This window comes from Myotis yumanensis, unplaced genomic scaffold, assembly GCF_028538775.1.
Source record: "Myotis yumanensis isolate MYYU_CA2020_CCGP unplaced genomic scaffold, mMyoYum1.0.hap1 SCAF_12, whole genome shotgun sequence".
Lineage (NCBI taxonomy): Eukaryota > Metazoa > Chordata > Mammalia > Chiroptera > Vespertilionidae > Myotis > Myotis yumanensis.
In genome coordinates, this window is record NW_027223763.1 from 30,040,319 (window position 1) to 30,060,521 (window position 20,203).

The 20,203-nt window shown below is 41.2% G+C and overlaps 1 protein-coding gene across 2 annotated transcripts in view; it reads right to left on the reverse strand.

Annotated features, from left to right (window-relative positions):
* The window catches only part of UBE2R2 (ubiquitin conjugating enzyme E2 R2), a 78,889-nt gene that overhangs the window by 17,600 nt on the left and 41,086 nt on the right, over positions 1-20,203 (reverse strand). For both annotated transcript variants that reach the window (XM_070431348.1, XM_070431347.1), the window contains exon 2: positions 7,383-7,469. In XM_070431348.1, the coding sequence (XP_070287449.1) occupies positions 7,383-7,469 (87 nt within the window). The remainder of the gene's footprint in view (positions 1-7,382; positions 7,470-20,203) is intronic.

The following is a 20,203-nucleotide window of genomic DNA, read 5'->3' on the forward strand; positions in this document are numbered from 1 at the left end:
ACTCTCCAAGCCACATGAAGGCACAGAGATAAGCTAGGAAGAGAGTTATCACCAAAAACCAGCCATTTTGCAACTTGATCTTGGACTTGTAGCTTCCTGAACTATGAGAAAATAAATTTCTGTTGTTTAAGCCATCCCGCCTATGGCCTTTTGTTATGGCAGCCTGAGCTGACTAAGCCAACATGTAGAGTCTATTTTTAATCATTATTAAACAACATTTAGAAATACCATGCCCTAATGATAGTGGAATAGTAGTCAAATTGGTACATCTGTACAATGTGATTGCTATAGATGAGTATGTTTTGAGAATCATCTGGGTCTAGAATAGAACTAGAATCTTAATTGAAATAGCAAAATATTTTCATATCAGCTACCAAGTAGTATAAAATATACCAGCTTACTGCAACCTTTACTTTAATGGCTGCATTAGTTGCATTTATGTGCATACTGTACAGGTAAAATGATTTGTATGCTCCTTCAAAAAACATTCAAAATCTTTATTATTTTAAAAAACAAAGCTCCATACTATGTTCTACAACTCACCAGTGCTAAAAGGATTTAATACTTCTGTATACTTTTTATTCAGTCGTATGGTAAACATAAAACTACTATAAAAATTACTGCAAAAAAATATTTTCCAATGAATTGGGAAAAAATTTTTAAATATGTTCTTGATATTAGAGAGAGGGGAAAGGAGAGGGAGGGGTGATATCTATATATATAAAAGCCTAAGTCCGTGGTCAGCAAACTGCGGCTCGCGAGCCACATGCGGCTCTTTGACCCCTTGAGTGTGGCTCTTCCTAAGCCTTAGGAGTACCCTAATTAAGTTAATAACAATGTACCTACCTATATAGTTTAAGTTTAAAAAATTTGGCTCTCAAAAGAAATTTCGATTGTTGTACTGTTGATATTTGGCTCTGTTGACTAATGAGTTTGCCGACCACTGGCCTAAGTGACTGTTACAACCAGACGCCCAGTAGCTATGATGTGCACTGACCACCACAGTGCAGACGCCCAATCCAGGAGCTGCCCCCTGGTGGTCAGTGTGCTCCCACAGCCAACCTCCCACGACCAGCCAACCTCCCATGGTCCCTCCGCCTGGCCGACTGGCCCTGATCACCCCGATTGACCCCGATTGGGACTGAGCGAGATGGCCCTGATCAGTCGGGAGGGATCCTACCCATGCACGAATTCATGCACCCAGCCTCTAGTCCTATATATTAAAGGCATAATATGCAAATTGACCAAATGCTATGGCATGCACTGACCACCAGGGGTCAGACGCTCAGTGCAGGAGCTGCCCCTGGTGGTCAGTGCGCTCCCAGAGGGGGAACGCCACTCAGCCAGAAGTTGGGCTCACAGCTGGTGAGCGCAGCAGCGGGAGCCTCTCCCGCCTCTGCTGCAGGCGGGTGGTAAGGAGCAAGGGGTCCTGTACTGCGAGAGCCCCGGACTGCGAGAGGGATGTCTGACTGCTGGCTAAGTAGGCAGGCAGACACCCGCCGAGGGGTCCCAGACTGCAAGAGGGCACAGGCCAGGCTGAGGGAACCTCCCCAGTGCATGAATCTCGTGCACCAGGCCTCTAGTGTGTGTGTATACACACACACACACACACACACACACACACACACACACACACATATATATATATATAGAGAGAGAGAGAGAGAGAGAGACATCGATGAGCAAGAGAGATCGATGAGCAAGAGAGAGATCAATGAGAAACGTGAATCAGCTGTGCCTTGCCGCCCCCTACAGGGGATTGAGTCCAAAGCCTAGGCATGTGCCCTGACCAGGAATAGAACCAGCAACTTCTCAGTTTATGGGACAATGCTCAACCAAATAAGCCACACCAGCCAGGACTGAAAAATTTTAATAAATACTAAAGAGCAGTGAGATTGATTTCCCATAACTGTCACATTCATAGAGAAGAAAATACACATGAAAACTTCACATATTAACATGGTTTGTGAAACAAATGGGGTTTCTCGTGGGCTGTTTATTCTGAGCATACAACACATAACCAGGAAACTTTTTATTTCACTCAACATCTATATTTATAAAAGCCTAAGTGACCTTTCAACCGGTAGCTATGACGCGCACTGATCACCAGGGGGGCAGACGCTCAACACACAGGCATAGAAACATGGAACAGACTGATGAATCTCAGAGGGAAGCGGGGAGGGGAAGAGCAGGAAGAGATTAACCAAAGATTTTATATGCATACCAGAGGCCTGGTACATGGATTCGTGCACTGCTGGGGTCCCTCAGCCTGACCCGCGGGGATCGGGCCGAATCTGTGCACCATGCCTTCGACATCCCCCGTTAGGTCCCAGATTGCAAGAGGGCGCAGGCCAGGCCAAGGGACCCCACCAGTGCGCGAATCCGTGCACCAGGCTTCTAGTATTACAAAAAGAGCAAGAAGGAGTAGATTGTACAGTACATTTACTGATGACAAGTCCATATTAAATTTCTTTTTTAAATTTTTTTTTGTTTTTATTGATTCTGGAGAGAGAAGGGAGACAAATTGAGTGATAGAAACATTGATGGTTTGCCTTCTGCATGCCCCCTCCTGGGGGATCAAGCCCTCAACCTGGGAATGTGCCCTGACCAGGAATCGAATTGGGTTCATGGGTCAATGCTCAATGACTAAGCCACACTGGCCAGGGAAATTTCTTTTGTTCTCCAAGTTTCCCCGGATATTTATAAATTTCACAAATATGGCAATAATAAAGGAAATGTTAACATAATTAAATTTGTTCATATAACACAGCAGTATTTTTAACTTTTATAGCTATAGTGATGTGTATGTGGATGAGTTTAAAACTGCAACCAATGGCCCTGACCGGCTTGGCTCAGTGGATAGAGCGTTGGCCTGTGAACTGAGGGGTCCCAGGTTCAATTCCGGTCAAGGGCATGTACCTTGGTTGCGGGCGTACAGCTGCCTCCGGCAGCTGATCGATGTTTCTTTCTTATCAATGTTTCTAACTCTCATCCCTCTCCATAAAAAATCAATAAAATAAATAAATAAATAAAAATAAAACTGCAACCAACATCTCATGATTTTTAAAACTTGACATAATAATATTTTCTACCAGGAATAGTCTATATTTAATTTATTTTTAGTGCTCGAGTTGATATACGAAAAACTCATCAATTTCCATATTTTGAAACTTAAGTAGGCATTTGCTTTTGTATTTTTGTTTTGTTGTTGTTATTGTCATTGTTTACCCCTTTCGTCCTCAATTATAAGTAAATCAACAGTACTTGGTGACTACAGAGCAGCCGTGGGCAAACTACGGCCCGGGGCCGTTTGAAATGAATAAAACTAAAAAAAAAAAAAGACCGTACCCTTTTATGTAATGATGTTTACTTTGAATTTATATTAGTTCACACAAACACTCCATCCATGCTTTTGTTCCGGCCCTCCAGTCCAGTTTAAGAACCCATTGTGGCCCTGGAGTCAAAAAGTTTGCCCACCCCTGCTATAGAGTAATCGACATCGAGATCCACAGTGTTTCTAGCACAGGTGGGTGAATAGAGAGCAACTCCCAAGAGTATCTTTTTGGTCAAGAAGCATGAGCCCCAACAATCTCTAGAATCACAGAAAGTTCCATTCTAATACCTTTTCCAGAATGCAGCAAAGGTAAATTAACTAATGTGAGAAGAGTCTCTTATGATCCCTTTGACTACATCAAATTTAATTCCTAACTATGAATTATCACTTCTTTTATTTTTTTATCCTCGTCTGAGGATATGGTTATTGATTTGAGATAGAGAGGAAGGGAGAAGGAGAGTGAGAGGGAGGAAGGGAGAGAGGGGGGAAGAGAGAAAAAGAGGGAGGGATAAAGAGAAGGGAAGAGAGTGAGAAACATTTATGTGAGAGAGAAACATCAATTGGTTGCCTCCCAATTGGCTGCCTTCCCTTATATGCCCCAAATGGGGATTGAACCCACAACCTAACTTAGTGGGAATCAGTGCCCTGAATGGAAACTGAATACATGACTTTTTATTATTATAGGGACAATGCTCCAACCAATTGAGCCACCTGGCCAGGGCTATGGCTTCTTTTAAAACAAAACATTTATGGCATGGGAAACAACTGAATATTTTTAAGATACGTATACATGCCTCATTTTGTTAAAAATTTTATTATAAGTATGAAAAATATTTTTTGAAATAATGATCCAATGCTGACTCTTCTGATACAGAACTAAACAGCTTACACCTAAGTAGTAAAACAAAAACAGTGAAAAGGGGGTTCACCTATCTACACTTTCTTCCTTCAGAGCTCTGAATCCTTTATTCTGGTTTGTGTTTCTCTATTTTTTTTTTTTAAATCCTCACCCAAAGACTTTTTCCCATTGAATTTTAGAGAGTAGAAGGAGGGAAGAGGGGAGTGAGAAAGAGAAAGAAATATCAATGTGAGAGAGACACATCCATTGGTTTTCTCTTGCACTCGCCTCAACCGGGACCAGGGATCAAACCTGCAACCCAGGAACGTGCCCTTGACCAGAATCGAACTTTAGACCATTCAGTGCAAGTACCAATGCTCTAACCACACTTAGTAATGCCAGCCAGAGCTGTTTCTTTCTTTTTTGAGAGGAGTTTGAGAATTAGAAAACAGATGGAAAAAAGTGAGTATATGACTTTAAGGTGAATTCTCAAAAGCAAGACAAAAGCTGGAGTCTTCCCAATTCTCTCTTGCTATTTAAAATTCTATAAATACTACATATTTGGAAGGGAAGAACTTTTGATTATTAAATGGACAGGAACACAAAAATGTTTGTGAAGTGATCTCAGTTTGAACTTATGAAACAGTAAATTATTTCTATACTAGAGGCCCCATGCATGAAAATTCGTGCATGGGGGGGTGGGGGGGAATGGGTCCCTCATCCCCGCCTATGCCCTCTCACAGTCCAGGACCCCTCGGGGGATGTCCACCTGCCAGCTTAGGCCTGCTCCCCCAGGGAGCAGGCCTAAGCTGGCAGTCAGACATCCTTCTGGAAGCCCAGGAGCCCTCAGGGGATATCCACCTGCCTGGTTAGGCCCACTCCCTGGGGGATCAGGCCAAAGCTGGCAGTTGGACATCCTTAGCACTGCTGAGGAGGTGGGAGAGGCTCCCACCACCACCGCTGTGCTTGCAGCCTTCAGCCTGGCTTGTGGCTGAGCAGAGCTCCCCCTGTGGGAGTGCACTGACCACTAGGGGGCAGCTCCTACATTGAGCGTCTGCCCCCTGGTGGTCAGTGCACATCATAGCAATCAGTCATTCCTGGTCATTCTGCCGTTAGGGTAAATTTGCATATTACCCTTTTATTATATAGGACTAGAGGCCTGGTACATGAAATTCGTGCACTGGCGGGGGTGGGAGGGTGCCCCTCAGCCCAACCTGCACCCTCTCCAGTCTGGGACCCCTCGGGGGATGTCCGACTGCCAGTCCCTCTGGAATCGGACCTAAACTAGCAGTCGGACATCCCTTTCAAAATCTGGGACTGCTGGTTCCCAACCACTCGCCTGCCTGCCAGCCTGATCAACCCTAATCACTCCCCTGCCAGCCTGATCAACACCTAACTGCTCCCCTGCCAGCCCGATTGCCTCCAACTGTCCTCCCCTGCCAGCCTCGTCGTCCCCTACTGCCCTCCCCTGCAGGCCCGGTCGCTCCCAACTGCCCTCCCCTGCAGGCCCGGTCACCCCTAACTGCCCTTCCCTGCTGGCCTGGTTCCCCCCCAACTGCCCTCCCTCCCCTGCAGGCCTGGTCCCCCCCCCATCCCAAACTGGCCATCTTGTGACCACATGGGGGCAGCCACCTTGTGTGAGGGCATGACAGTCAATTTGCATATTACCTCTTTAGTATATAGAATTCTCTCTCCTACAACGGGATAACTTTGTTATATAGAATGGTATAAGGTATTCACAGCTGTTTATCTGTATTATGGTTAAGTCAGATACTAAAGAAAACAATATTCTAGGAGCTTTATTTTTGAAAAATGTGACTTTATATCACCCAGTTTGTCCTGTTTTAAGAAGGAAAGAAGAATGAAGATAATGCCTTACAGAAAAAGCAAGTTGTGAAAAACAGTAAAGCTATTCCAGTGTGCTAATTTATGCAGACTGAAATCCAAATTCAGGATCCTGGAGTAAGTTCTCCATTTCTCACCTGCAAGCATTTTAAAGGCTAAATAGCTGTTTCTGGAGCAAAAGTGCTTCCCAATATCCACCAGGCCAAAAAGGGACTACAGGACTAAGGTTGCAAATTTTTAAAAAAGCAAATTTAATGCTCGGGTCATAGCTATAATAAAACGATATAACTCCAGAGCCCTACTGCAATGAAAAAAATTACAGAATGGTAGAGTGAACGGTCCCCACATATTATTCTGAGAAACATCATGTAGCATTCTAGCATCCTTACAGATTAGTACAAAGCTAAGTAAATTTCATCCACAAAACTAGAAACGGTTTCCCCCGGCATGTGGGCCTTGTCCAGTAAAAGAACCTTGCCTGGGATTTATTCCAAGAGGGGCTCTCAATTGCTCTGTGGCAACTCCTGAAAGGAGGGCAGTCCAAATACAGTAGGACAAATCCCCCCAAAAAAGCTGAATCCTTGCCCTAACCGGTTTGGCTCAGTGGATAGAGCGTCAGCTTGCGGACTCAAGGGTCCCAGGTTCGATTCCGGTCAAGGGTATGTACCTTGGTTGTGGGAACATCCCCAGTAGGGAGTGTGCAGGAGGCAGCTGACCAATGTTTCTCTCTCATCGATGTTTCTAACTCTCTATCCCTCTCCCTTCCTCTTTGTAAAAAATCAATAAAATATATTTAAAAAAAAAAAAAAAAAAAGCTGAATCCTTGATCATAGCAACAGGTGACCCTTGCTGTGAAGCTAGAGGACAGGTACACAAATACATTTGTATGACTCTACTAAGTTTAAAAAATGCAAATGTTAACACGTATGCATTATAATGTTAGCAATTAGCAGCAAAGGTTTAAAGCAAGGGTGGAGGATCTTTTTTCTGCCAAGGGCCAGTTGGATATAACATCATTCAAGGGCCATACAAAATTATCAACTTAAAAATTAGCCTGCTATAATTGGTCAAACATTTAATTAACTCACCTCTAATGCTTTGACAGGGCCAGATCAAATAATATTGCAGCCTTATACGGCCCGTAGGACAGACATTCCCCACTTCTGGTTTAAAGCCTTAATCTTAACTATAATACACACTGGTATTATAAAACTATCCTCAATTTTGAACAATTAAACTAAAGACTGCTAACTAAGTGGGGAACCATAAATAGTCCTGTATGGCTATCGCATTAACTACTACCACAGCATACTGAGATTATAAAACAATAAATCTTCAGAGAAATTTATGATAGATGACTCTTACCTCATAAATGTTGGGGTGCCACATTTTGGTCAAGAATCTGAAGGTAGGTGGTGAATATGGGTAGTCAATAGGAAATTTAATATGCGCCTGGAAAAAAACACACAAAATGCTAATAAATGAGATTACAGGTTATTCATCTGCCTAATAATTCACCTTATTACACTTCAATAAAACAAAACTCCTATGTATAGAGTAGACTCTGGGAACTAAAACAGCTCATATATTGTTTTGTTAGTCCCAATGCCAGGGTTATTATTAGTATGTTCTTATAGCATCTCTTCAAATATCAAGAGTTTATGGCAGCCCTGACCAGTTTGGCTCAGTGGATAGAGCGTCGGCCTGCAGACTCAGGGGTCCCAGGTTCGATTCCAATCGGGGGCATGTTACCTTGGTTGCGGGCATATCCCCAGTGGGGAGTGTGCAGGAGGCAGCTGATCAATGTTTCTCTCTCATTGATATTTCTATCTATCCCTCTCCCTTCCTCTCTGTAAAGAATCAATAAAATATATATTTTTTAAAAAAGTTTATGGCAAATCAACAAAACTAAACAGCTACATAATTTTTGTTAAAGAGAGAAAAGGAGAGAGATAAAGAGATAGAGAAAGGATTATCGATCGGCTGCCTCCTGCACGCCCCCTACTGGGGATTGAACCTGCAACCCAGGTGTGTGCCCTGACCAGGAATCAGACCAGTGACCTCTTGGTTCATGGGGTCAATGCTCAACTACTGAGCCACACCAGCCAGACAATAGCTACGTAATTTTTAATTGAACTCATACTGAGTGAAAACAGTATTATGGACAGATGTGTCACATTAGTGAAATTAATTAATATAACCTTATAGTACATATATAGAACAAAGTGGGGTTTTTTTACTCACATAATTTAACCACCACCCAGATAATAAATACTACCATTTTGAAATAGCTCCTTCCAATAGTTTTTGGATGCATACATAAGCTTATTTCTTTACAAAACTTATTTTCAAAGATTTAAATATACGGTATTTGGGGATATTTTTTGTTAAACCTCACTGGAGGATTTATTTTTCCCCATTGTTTTTAGAGAGAGTAAAAGGAAGGGGGAGAGACAGAGAGAGAAAAACATTGCTATGAAAGAGACAGAGGATATCGATTGGTTGCCTCCCACACAAGCCCCCCTACTAGGGCCAGGGATGGAGCCTGCAACCAAGGTAACGGCCCTTGACCAGAATCAAACCAGTGAGCCGTGAGTTCGAGGGCCAAAGCTTTAACCACTGAGCCAAAGCTGCTAGGGCAATATACTGTGTTTTATACTGTTTTTCCCCATCTATATCATAAGCATTTTCCTGTCATATAATAGTCTCCAAATATATGATTGTTAGTATCTGCATAATGTTCCATCATATGGATATAGAGATGAATCATTTTTTTAAAAATGATTTTATTTTGGGACACTTGGGTTTTTCCACTCTTTTGGTATTGTAAATACTGCTGCACTGAGTGTCCTTGGTAGTATCTCATATTTCAAACATTAAAAAATCCAGAGAAGGCCTCATCTAACAATACCAGTAAAAGGGAGTGAAGAAAAGAATGAAAGGACAAGCTAAGAATAAATAAGCTAAAGACAGCTCTGGCCATTGTGGCTCAGTTGGTTGGGTGTCATCCCGTGCACCAAAAGGTTGCTGATTTGAGTCCCAGTCAGGACACATGCCCACAATTGGGCTTGATCCCTGGGAGGGGGCATGCAGGAGACTGCCTATCGATGTTCTGCTCTCATATTTTTGTTTCTCTCTCTCCATCTCTAAAAATCAATAAAGTATACATATTTTTAAAAATATGGTAATGATGCCCAGCTGGTGTTCAGAGATTGAGCATCGACCTATGAACCAGGAAGTCTGGGTTCAAATCCCAGGCAGGGCACATGCCTGGGTTGTGGGGTCGATCCCCAGTGTGGGGCATGTGGGAGACTAATTTTTTTTAGCCCTGCAGGATTGGCTCAGTGGATAGAACATCAGCCTGAAGAGATAGAACATCAGACTGAAGGGATCCCAGGTTTGATTCCCGGTCATGCCAGGGTTGCGGGCTCAATCCCCAGGGGGCGGGGGGGGGGGGGCATGCAGGAGGCAGCCAATCAATGATTCCCTCATCATTGATGTTTCTATCTCTCTCTCCCTCTCCCTTCCTCCCTGGAATCAATAAAAATATATTTTTAAAAAATTGTTTTAAATATGCTAAGGACATTAGTGAAAATGGCAGAGTAAGGACCCCCAAAAATTCTTTCTTCAATAAAAGCAATTAGAAAATGGTAAATAAAAAACTGTAAGAATCAACTCTGTGGTGTGGTTTTTTTTGTTGTTTTTTTAAAATATTTTATTGATTTTTTTACAGAGGGGAAGGGAGAGGGATAGAGAGAAACATCGATGAGAGAGAAACATCGATCAGCTGCCTCCTGCACACCCCCGACTAAGGATGTGCCCGCAACCAAGGTACATGCCCTTGACCGGAATCGAACCTGGGCCCCTTCAGTCCGCAGGCCGACGCTCTATCCACTGAGCCAAACCGGTTACGGCAACTCTGTGGTGTTTTAACTTGCCCTAGTCCCTGCCTTGCTCTCCACAGTCACAATAGCCTTAATACTAACAGCTCACCCTTGAAGTGAAGACCAGCAGCCACAGAATGAACTAGAACTTCTTCAAAGTCTTACTCCCAAAGAATGTCATTATTTGAACTTTCTGGCAGTTCCCTAGAAGAACCCACTTGCCTGATTGGTCAAACAACAGACAAAACAAAAACTTTAATAGGAAAAGCTGGAATATTAGAAGTCCATAAAAGCTTTGAAAAGCTCTGACAAATTCCTAAGAATCTAGAAGACCAGGACAATGTGGGGCTGTGCATATATGCCCAGGCTATATGCACATACTCAAGAAAGTCATGAGAAGTAATTAGAAGACCCTAAACTAGCACCTATGCTTGTACTTGAGGATCTGTACAGGAAGGAAGTGAAGGCTAAGGCAGAGTTCGCAAATGCCTAGCTACCTATTAAAAGCATGCCTTGGGAAGCACACAGAGCTCCTCTACAATGCTCAGGGGAGGGGCAAAGAGAGATCTATGGAAATTCCAGTTGCCTTCTTTCCAGAAATGGAAAGACTGGTACTAAAATTTATATAATAATTCATGGGACCCAGAATACCCAAAACAATCTAAAAATAACTAGACAATTCACACTTTTCTATTTCAAAACATACTATAAATCTACAGTGATGAGGACAGTTTGGTACTAGTATAAGGACAATTCAATGGGATTTGAAAAAGCCTTTCAACAAATTGTGATGAGACAACTGGATATTCACATACAAAAGAAATGGAGTTATATCTTTTGAAACAGCCAGGAAAATGCCCTTAACAAGGCCTGACCTTAGGGAAAACTGGTTAACTAGAGCCTAACCTGCTGGGGTAATCAGAAACTCAATGACCTGGGGGAAGGGAAATACAGTACCCAACTCCAGCCTGTCCCCCTAAGTGGGGAGAAAAATACTGAAACTCTTGTGAAAGTTCACAATCCAGAAGTACATGCTCACTAAAAGACTGCGACCTAATCCTAAGAGTATAGGTTGCTTCCCATGCCCCCACACCTCACCACCATATTACTAAGGCCTATCCTACAGCAGTTCTTTTTACCTGGTACATAATGGCCAGTGATCAAGAAAAAAATTACAAAGCATACAAAAAGGAAAATCACAAATGAAGAGACAGAGAAATTATCAGAACCAGACCTGCAGGGATGTTGGAATTATCAGACCATAAAACAACTATGACTAATATGTTGCAGATTCTTTCCTGTTAAATTTCTTTTAATATGAGTTGACATAGAACATTAGATTTAGATGTACAACATAATGATTCAACAAGGGCATGTACAAAGTGATCACCACAATAAGTCCAGTAATCATTTGTCATTGTACATAGTTATATGAATTACTGACTCTATTCCTATGCTATACATTATGTCCCCATAACTTATTTTATAACTGGAATCTTATACTTCTTAATACCCCTTCCCTTTTCCTCCCAATACCCCTCCTGACCATCAGTTTGTTCTCTGCATCTATGAGTTTGTTTCTATTTCATTTTTGTTTTTTAGATTCCACATATAAGTGAAATCATACAGTATTTATCATTTTCTCTCTAATTTATTTCACTTAACGTAATACTCTCTAAGAAGGTTGTCACAAATAGCAAGATTTCATTCTTTTTTTATGGCTGAGTAATGTACACACACACACACACACACACACACACACACACACATTCTTTATCCATTCCTCTATTGATGGACAAATTGGTTGCTTCCAATCTTGGCTACTGTAAACAATGAACATAGGGGTGCATATATTATTTAGAGTTATTGTTTCCGTTTTCTTTGAATAAATACTCAGAAGTGGAACTGCTGTGTCCTAGGGTAGTTCTATTTTTAATATTTTGAGGAGCCTATGGATTCTAATGGATAAAGTAGACAGTCTGCAAAAACAGATGGGGCAATGTAAGCAAAGAGATGGAAATCATAAGAAAAAAACAACAAAGAGAAATGTTAGAGATTTTTTAAAAATACTATAATAGAAATGAAAAATGCCTTTTTTGGGCAGCTTATTAAGACTAGACATAGCTAAGGAAAGAATCTCTGAGTCAGAGGACATACCACAGGATCCCTGAAAACAGAAAAGCAAAGATTGAAAAAAACAAAACACCAGAACGAAACACCTAAGGACGGAGGGACAACTATAGAATGTGTAGCATATATGTAACAGGGATACCTGAATGAACAAAAGATACCACAATGAAAATGAAAATACAATCCACAGAATGGGAGAAAATATTTGCAAATCATGATAGACATGTTTCCAGAATATCTATAATAATAAAAGCGTAATATGCTAATTAGACTTGACAGCCAAATGACCTTCTGGACGACCTTCCAGACGACCTTCCGGACAAAGCTGGGGTTGTGAGGGCCGAGGCAGCCACCGCGGCTGCGAGGGTCAAGCCCCTTGCACGAATCTCGTGCATTGGGCTTCTAGTATAAAAATAAAAAAGCTTATAACTCAATATAATAGTGAAATAACTCAATTTAAAAACAGGCAAAGTGCCCTAGACAATTTGGCTCAGTGGACAGAGCATCGGCCCGCTGACTGAAGGGTCCTAGGTTTGATTCTGGTCAAGGGCATATACCTCGGTTGCAGGCTTAATACCCAACCCAGTTGGGGTGTGTGAGGGAAGCAACCAGTCAGTATGTCTCTCACATCTATGTCTGTCTGTCTGTCTGTCTGTCTGTCTCTCTCTCTTCCCGCCCCCCCTACATTCCACTCTCTCTCAAAAAAAAAAAAAAAAAATCAATGGAAAAATATCCTCGGGTGAGCATTAACAAAACAAAACAAAAAATAATAAAAATGGGCAAAGTATATGGATAGACATTTTTCCAAAGGAGATTTAAAAAATGGCCAATAAAAATAAATGGCCAATAAGTATATGAAGAGATGCTCCACATAATTAGCCATATAGTTTAAACTATTTTTATTGATTTTTAAAGGTATCAAGCCTAAATTATGCTTATATTACAACTGAAAGAAGGTGATATTGGATGGTACCTTAAAGTTTCATAAGAACTCCTTCAATAGAATGTACAATCCTAAAGAGTTTAGCTGAAGTTCAAATCCAGGTGTATATTCTGCTATAGTGCTTCCCTGAGATTATGCAGTTTTATCACTATTTTTCAGATCATTATTAATAATTTAAACATTTTTTCATATGTATGCTTCTCCATCTGGATGAAGAAATAAAAGTGCGTATAGCGCTGGCTGGTGTTGCTCAGTGGTTAGAGTGTCAGCGTGCATCCTGAAGGGTCGTGGGTTCAATTCCTGGTCAAGGGCATGTACCTGGATTGCAGGTTCATCCACAACCCCAATCAAGGTCTGTGTAGGAGGCAACCAATCGGGGTGTGTGTCTCACATCAATGTTTTTTCTCTCTCTCCCTTACTCTCTCTCTAAAAATCAATAAGAAAAACCCACACAAATCTTTCCCGGCCAGCGTGGCACAGTGGTTGAACATTGACCTATGAACCAGGGAGTCACAGTTCGATTCCTGGTCAGGGCATATGACTGGGTTGCAGACTTGATCCCTAGCATGGATCAATAAAAAAATATATTTTTTAAAAATCTTAAAAAAAGAAAAGAAAATCAGACTTCACTTTCAAAGAGAAAAAGATCAAACCTCGTCTTCAAGAAGAATCAGCAATAATGGTGAGGATCTGAACAATTCTTTTTTTTTTAATTCTTTATTGTTTAAAGTATTACATATATCTCCTTCCTCCGCCCCCCCCACTGACCTCTCCCCAGCCGTTCCCACCCCCCAGCACATGCCCTCCTCCCTCTACTGTCTGTGTCCATTGGTTATGCTTATATGCAGGCATACAAGTCCTTTAGTTGATCTCTTACCTCCCCCACCCCTGCCTTCCCTCTGAGGTTGAACCAGGTTTGTTCAATGCCTCCATGTCTCTGGATCTATTTTTGTTTATGTTGTTCATTATATTCCACAAATGAGATCATGTGATATTTATCTTTCTCCAAATGGCTGGTTTCGCTTAGCATAATGCTCTCCAGTTCCATCTATGCTGTTGTAAGTGGTAAGAGTTCCTTCTTTTTTTACAGCAGCAGCAGCATAGTATTCCACTGTATAGATGTACCACAGGTTTTTAATCCACTCATCTGCTGATGGGCACTTAGGCTGTTTCCAAATCTGAGCTATGTTAAATTGTGCTGCTATGAACATAGGGGTGCATATATCCTTTCTAATTGATGTTCCTGATTTCTTGGGATATATTCCTAGAAGTGGGATTACTGGGTCAAATGGCAGTTCCATTTTTTAAGTTTTTGAGGAAACTCCATCCTGTTTTCCACAGTGGCTGCACCAATCTGCATTCCTACCAGCAGTGCACGAGGGTTCCTTTTTCTCCACATCCTCACCAGCACTTGTCGTTTGTTGATTTGTTGATGATAGCCATTCTGATAGGTGTGAGATGGTACCTCATTGTTGATTTGATTTGCATTTCTCATGATTAGTGACTTTAGGCATGTTTTCATATGTCTCTTGGCCTTCTGTATGTCCTCTTTCAGAAAGTATCTATTTAGGTCCTTTGCCCATTTTTTGATTGGATTGTTTATCTTCCTTTTGTTAAGTTGTATGAGTTCCCTATAAGTTTGGGAGATTAAACCCTTATCAGATATAACATTGGCAAATATGTTCTCCCATGCAGTGGACTCTCTGAACAATTCTTGATCTCCCCAAAAATAAAAAGCTCATATACTAGTAGCAGAAGAGTCACTGTTCTGAAAGTATAATAACAAATAGCCACCAAAACTAGTATTAAATTGCTTAATCAATACCTGAAAGTTTTACAGCTATGAAACAAGAACCAATTCAACTTTTTAAAAAATCCTCACCCAAGGATATGTTTATTGATATTAGAGAGAAAGGAAGGGGAAGAGAGAAACATCAATGTGAAAGAGAAACATCGGTAGGTTTCCTCCCCTACATGCCCCGACGAGGGATCCAACCTGAAGCCTAGGTATGTGCCCTGACTGGAATCGAACCTGCAACCTTTTTGGTATATGCACAAAGTTTCAGCCAACTGAGCCACCAGCCGGGACAAGAACCAATTTTAAACCCACTTAAATTATCTCAGTGACTGTTTATGCAAGCTAACCTGTCAATGACAGCCCCTTCTAAAAGCCAGCCAACTGAAAACACACTCACTTCAACAAACACACTTCTTTAAACAAAGCAATCAATAACTTTCTCACCCAAGTAACCACGCTTCCACTTCTCAAAAACCCTGTAAGATCAGCAGTCTGCTGCAAAACCAAAAAGTGATTTCAAAAACAATAATATATGTATATACTGCCTTGAGACCCAATATTTTATGACCCCCAATGTGCAGTATTAATTTTGTTAGCCCACTGATTATTTTCATATGGAATTTTATACATGACAAAAAGAAATATGAATAGTGAAATGAAAAAAAGTGGAACGATTCCAATTATTCCTGCAAACCTAGTTATTAAACATACTATTAAATAGATTAAGAAAAAGCTTCCCAGTCCTAAACACAACTATCCTTGGTAATAAGTCAGTTGACAGCAAATGTAGAGTGTTTACTGTTGCATTTGGATTAGTACCTAGAGTTAATGTGAAATGAGGACATTCCCACTGCTGAGCTTTTTTTCTGCTATGTCATCAGCTCACATCTGCTATAGGATAACGTTTCCAACATGACAGCAAAAGCAATCAAAACATGTTTTCTTATTAACTTGCTGAAAGTTTCGAAAGTCTGTAAATCACCAGAACTTTTAAATTGTTCATTAATAGTTATGTGAAAAATAAAGTGAGTAGCTATACCGAGTGATACTATAATATGTGCCATAGGCTTTACAGTCAAGAAAGTGAGTCTTCATTGATTAAAAAAAATCCCAATCTAAAGAGGTTAATTTAGAATTATTATAATACTAAATATAATTACCCTAAAATTAAGATGAAATACAAACAAAAGAAAATCCCTGTGGATAGAGCATCGGCCTCAGGACTGAAGGGTGCTGGGTTCGATTCCAGCCAATGGTACATGCCCGGGTTGCGGGCTCAATCCCCAATAGGGGGCATGCAGGAGGCAGCCAATCAATGATTCTCTGTCATCATTGATGCTTCTATCTCTCTCTCCCTTCCTCTCTGAAATCAATAAAGAAAAAAAAAAGTAAATTTCAGGTATTTAAGAAGTAACTCTTCGTATTAATACTGATAGTAGTCTGTTGTTGTTTTTTTGTTTGTTTTTTAAATATATTTCTTTATTGATTTCAGAGAGAAAGGGAGAAGGGGAGAAAGAAACATCAATGAATCATTGATTGGCTGCCTCCAGCAGGTCCCCTACTGGGGATTGAACCCGCAAACCAGGCATGTGCCCTTGGCTGGAATCGAACCTGGGACTCTTCAGTCCACAGGCCAACGCTCTATCCACTGAGCCAAACCAGCTAGGGCTGTTTTGTTTTTTTTTAATATAGTAATAAAAAAATGTTTCTTGCAGCTTGGAAAGTAAAACCTTTTATCCCCCTCCTACTCCCAAAAGCTAGAGGAACCCACTGTATCAGCTAAGTTAATGGTAAATAAAACAGAAGAGACATTTGGACTTTCAGTTAAATAGGCCTCACAAACTACTAAGTTTATTAAAAAGGTATTTTTATTTTTTAAAAGTCATAAACCTAGAAGGACAAATGGGAAGACAAAAAGCAACAACATTTTAGAAGCTGGAAACCAGAATGATAAGCAATAACTAATTTAGAAGACCAGAGAAAATTTAAGCCCGGGTTAGTGATCACAAGCAAAGAAGTAGGCTTATTTCCTTCCACAGAACCATGGAAAAGCTAAAAAATTAGAGGCACCAAATACAGGTGGTGCTGAAAATAGGAGGACTGGTCAAAAGTCTGTATAAAGAATAGTGAGATTCCCAGAACCTCTTCCCATGCTGATCAGTGACTAGCCCACACCATGCTAACAGAAGACTGGAGGTTTACTCTCTGCCATGACTGAACTGAGTAGAACTAATGGTGGGGAAACCAACTGAAACAGGGAAAATCTGACTACCGAGTACTTCCTTTTTCCACCTGGGTCTAAGAAGGCTGGCAATCAGGACTATCATTGCAGGTAGAAAAAAGGATTCTTCTCTGAAGTAACTGACCATCCCGCACAGGGGGGGGAAAAAAGTCAATTTTACCATAATACAGTTGTTCTAAAAGAAAAAACTTAAAGATATAAAAAATATATTTTTATTGATTTTAGAGAGAGGAATGGAGAAGGAGAGAGAGATGGACACATCGATCAGCTGCTTCCTGCACACCACCTACTGGGGATCGAGTCTGCACCCCGGGCATGTGCCCTGACCAGGAATCGAACCATGACCTTCTGGTTCATGGGGCAACCTCCACCACCAAGCCACATCGGCCAGGCATCAATCTGCTTTATAGTAGCACACTTTAATGGGTGGACAGATCTACAGACATTTAAGGAAAGCCTAGAGGTGAAACAAACAAACAAGACATGGAAATACCCTAAGTGTCCATCAACACACGAAGAGATAAATAAAATGGAATAAAGCAGTGGTTCTCAACCTTCCTAATGCCGCGACCCTTTAATACAGTTCCTCATGTTGTGGTGACCCCCAACCATAAAATTATTTTCGTTGCTACTTCATAACTGTAATTTTGCTACTGTTATGAATCGTAATGTAAATATCTGATATGCAGGATATATTTTCATTGTTACTAATTGATCATAATTAAAGCATAGTGATTAATCACAAAAACAATATGTAATTATATATGTGTTTTTCGATGGTCTTAGGCGACCCCTGTGAAAGGATTGTCCAACCCCCAAAGAGGTTGCGACCCACAGGTTGAGAACCGCTGGAATAAAGAAATAAAATTCAACCATGGAAGGAAGGGAGGGAGGGAGGGAGGGAGGGAGGGAGGGAGGGACCCTGCCATTTGTGAAAACATGGATGGACCTTGAGGGCATTGTGCTAAGTTAAATAAGTCAGACAGAGAAAGACAAATACTAACTAAAGCAAGGATGGGGTGGGAAGAATCAAAGGTACAAACTGGAATGTAATGTACGACATGGTGACTATAATGAACAATATTGTATTGTACACTTCAAACTTGATATGAAACTAGATCTTTCTCTAACAATGTGTGGTAATGTTAATTATATACATACTAGAAGCCCGGTGCACGACATTCGTGCACTTGGTGGGGTGGGGGGGGGGGGGGGTTGTGGAGGAGTCCCTCAGCCTGTCCTGTGCCCTCTTACAGTCCAGGAGTCCTCGAGGGATGTCTGACTGCTGGCTTAGGCCCGCTCCCCACGGGCCTAAGCCAGCAGTCAGACATCCTTAGTGCTGCTGCGGAGGCAGGAGAGGCTCCTGCCACTGCCACTGCTTGCCAGGCATGAGCCCAGTGCAGAGCTTCTGGCTGAGCAACGCTCCCCCTGTGGGAGTGCACTGACCACCAGGGGGCAGCTCCTGCATTAAGCATCTGCCCCTGGTGATCAGTGTGCATCATAGCAACCGGTCTTTCTGCCATTCGGTCGATTTGCATATTAGCCTTTTATTATATAGGATATCTAATCATTATGTTACACACCTTAAACTAATACAATTCTATCTCAATAAAACTGGAAAAACATTACCTAGGAATAAGTCTACAGAAGACTGGAGGTTTACTCTCTGCCATGATTGAACTGAGTAGAACTAATGGTGGATAGTAGAACTTCTGGAAGATATGTGTGATCTCTATACTGAAAACTATAAAGCACAGAGAAGAAAAATTAAACAGACCCAAATAAGTAGAAAGATGTAACATCTGTAGACTAAAAAGTCTCAATATTGCCCAGCCCGTATGGTTCAGTGGTTGAGCATCAACCCATGCACCAGGAGGTCACTAGTTTAATTTCCAATCAGGGCACATGCCTGGGTTGTAGGCTTGATCTCAAGTAGGGGGCCTGCAGGAGGTAGCCGATTGATGTTTTTCTCTCTCTCTTTCTCTTTTCTCTTTCTCTCTCTGAAATCAATAAAAACATAAATATATTTTAAAAGTCTCAATATTACCAAGATGTCCACTGTTCCCCTTTATCTACAGCTTGAATACAATTCAATAAAAATCCCAGCAGGGCCCAGCCAATGTGGCTCAGTGCTTAAGTTGACCTATGAACTAAGACATCACAGTTCAGTTCCCAGTCAGGGTATAGGCCAGGTTAGAGTTGGTAGCTCCATCCCCAGTAGGGGACAAACTGGAGGTCGCCAATCAATGATTCTCTCTCATCACTGATGTATCTGTCTCTCTCTTCTCTCCCTCTCTTTCCCTTCCATTCTGAAATCAATAAAAATATATTTAAAAAAGAAAAATCCCAACAGATTTTTGCCCTGGTCAGTGTGGCTGAATTGGATGGAGTATCATCTGTACACCAAAAAGTAAAAGTGGTGGGTTCGATTCCCGGTCAGGGAACATACAGAGGTTGAGAATTGGATCACCAGTCAGGGTATGTGAGAGAGGCAATGGAATCAATGTTTCTCTCTCACATTGGTATTTCTCTCTCTATCTCTCTTTCCCTCCCTCTAAAATCAATAAAAACATATCCTCATGTGAGGAATAATAAAAAAAAATCTCCCAGTAGGTTTTCTGTGGAAATTTATAAGCTGATACTAAAATTTATGTGGAAACTGCATAGGACATAGGACAGCCACAAAACAGAGGAGGGGAGGGGAAGGGAGGGGAGGAGAGGAGAGGGGAGGGGAGGGGAGGGGAGAACTACTAGATTTCAAGACTTATCATTGGCTATAGTTATTAAAACTGTTGTTCATACAAGTCTAGAAAAACAGAGAAATGGAACAGAAGAGTGCCCAAGAATAGACACATATAAGACCACCTAATTTACAACAAAGACAACACTAAAATTCAATGGAAGAAAAGATAGTCTCTTCAATAAATGATACTGGAGCAGTTACTAGACAGCCACATTGAAAAATTAATCTTGACCCATGTCACATATTTACAGATGAAGCATAAACCTAAGTGCAACTCTGAAACTATAATTTCTAGATGAGTTATGCCTTACTCATATCACAATTAGATCACCATGCTGTGATGTGGTTTATATTCATGCTGCCCTAGAGACTTTTGTAATTATTTGTTGCAAACTTAGGACTGCCCCTATTCACTTTCTTTTATGTAAGTAATTTGTAAAAGTTTC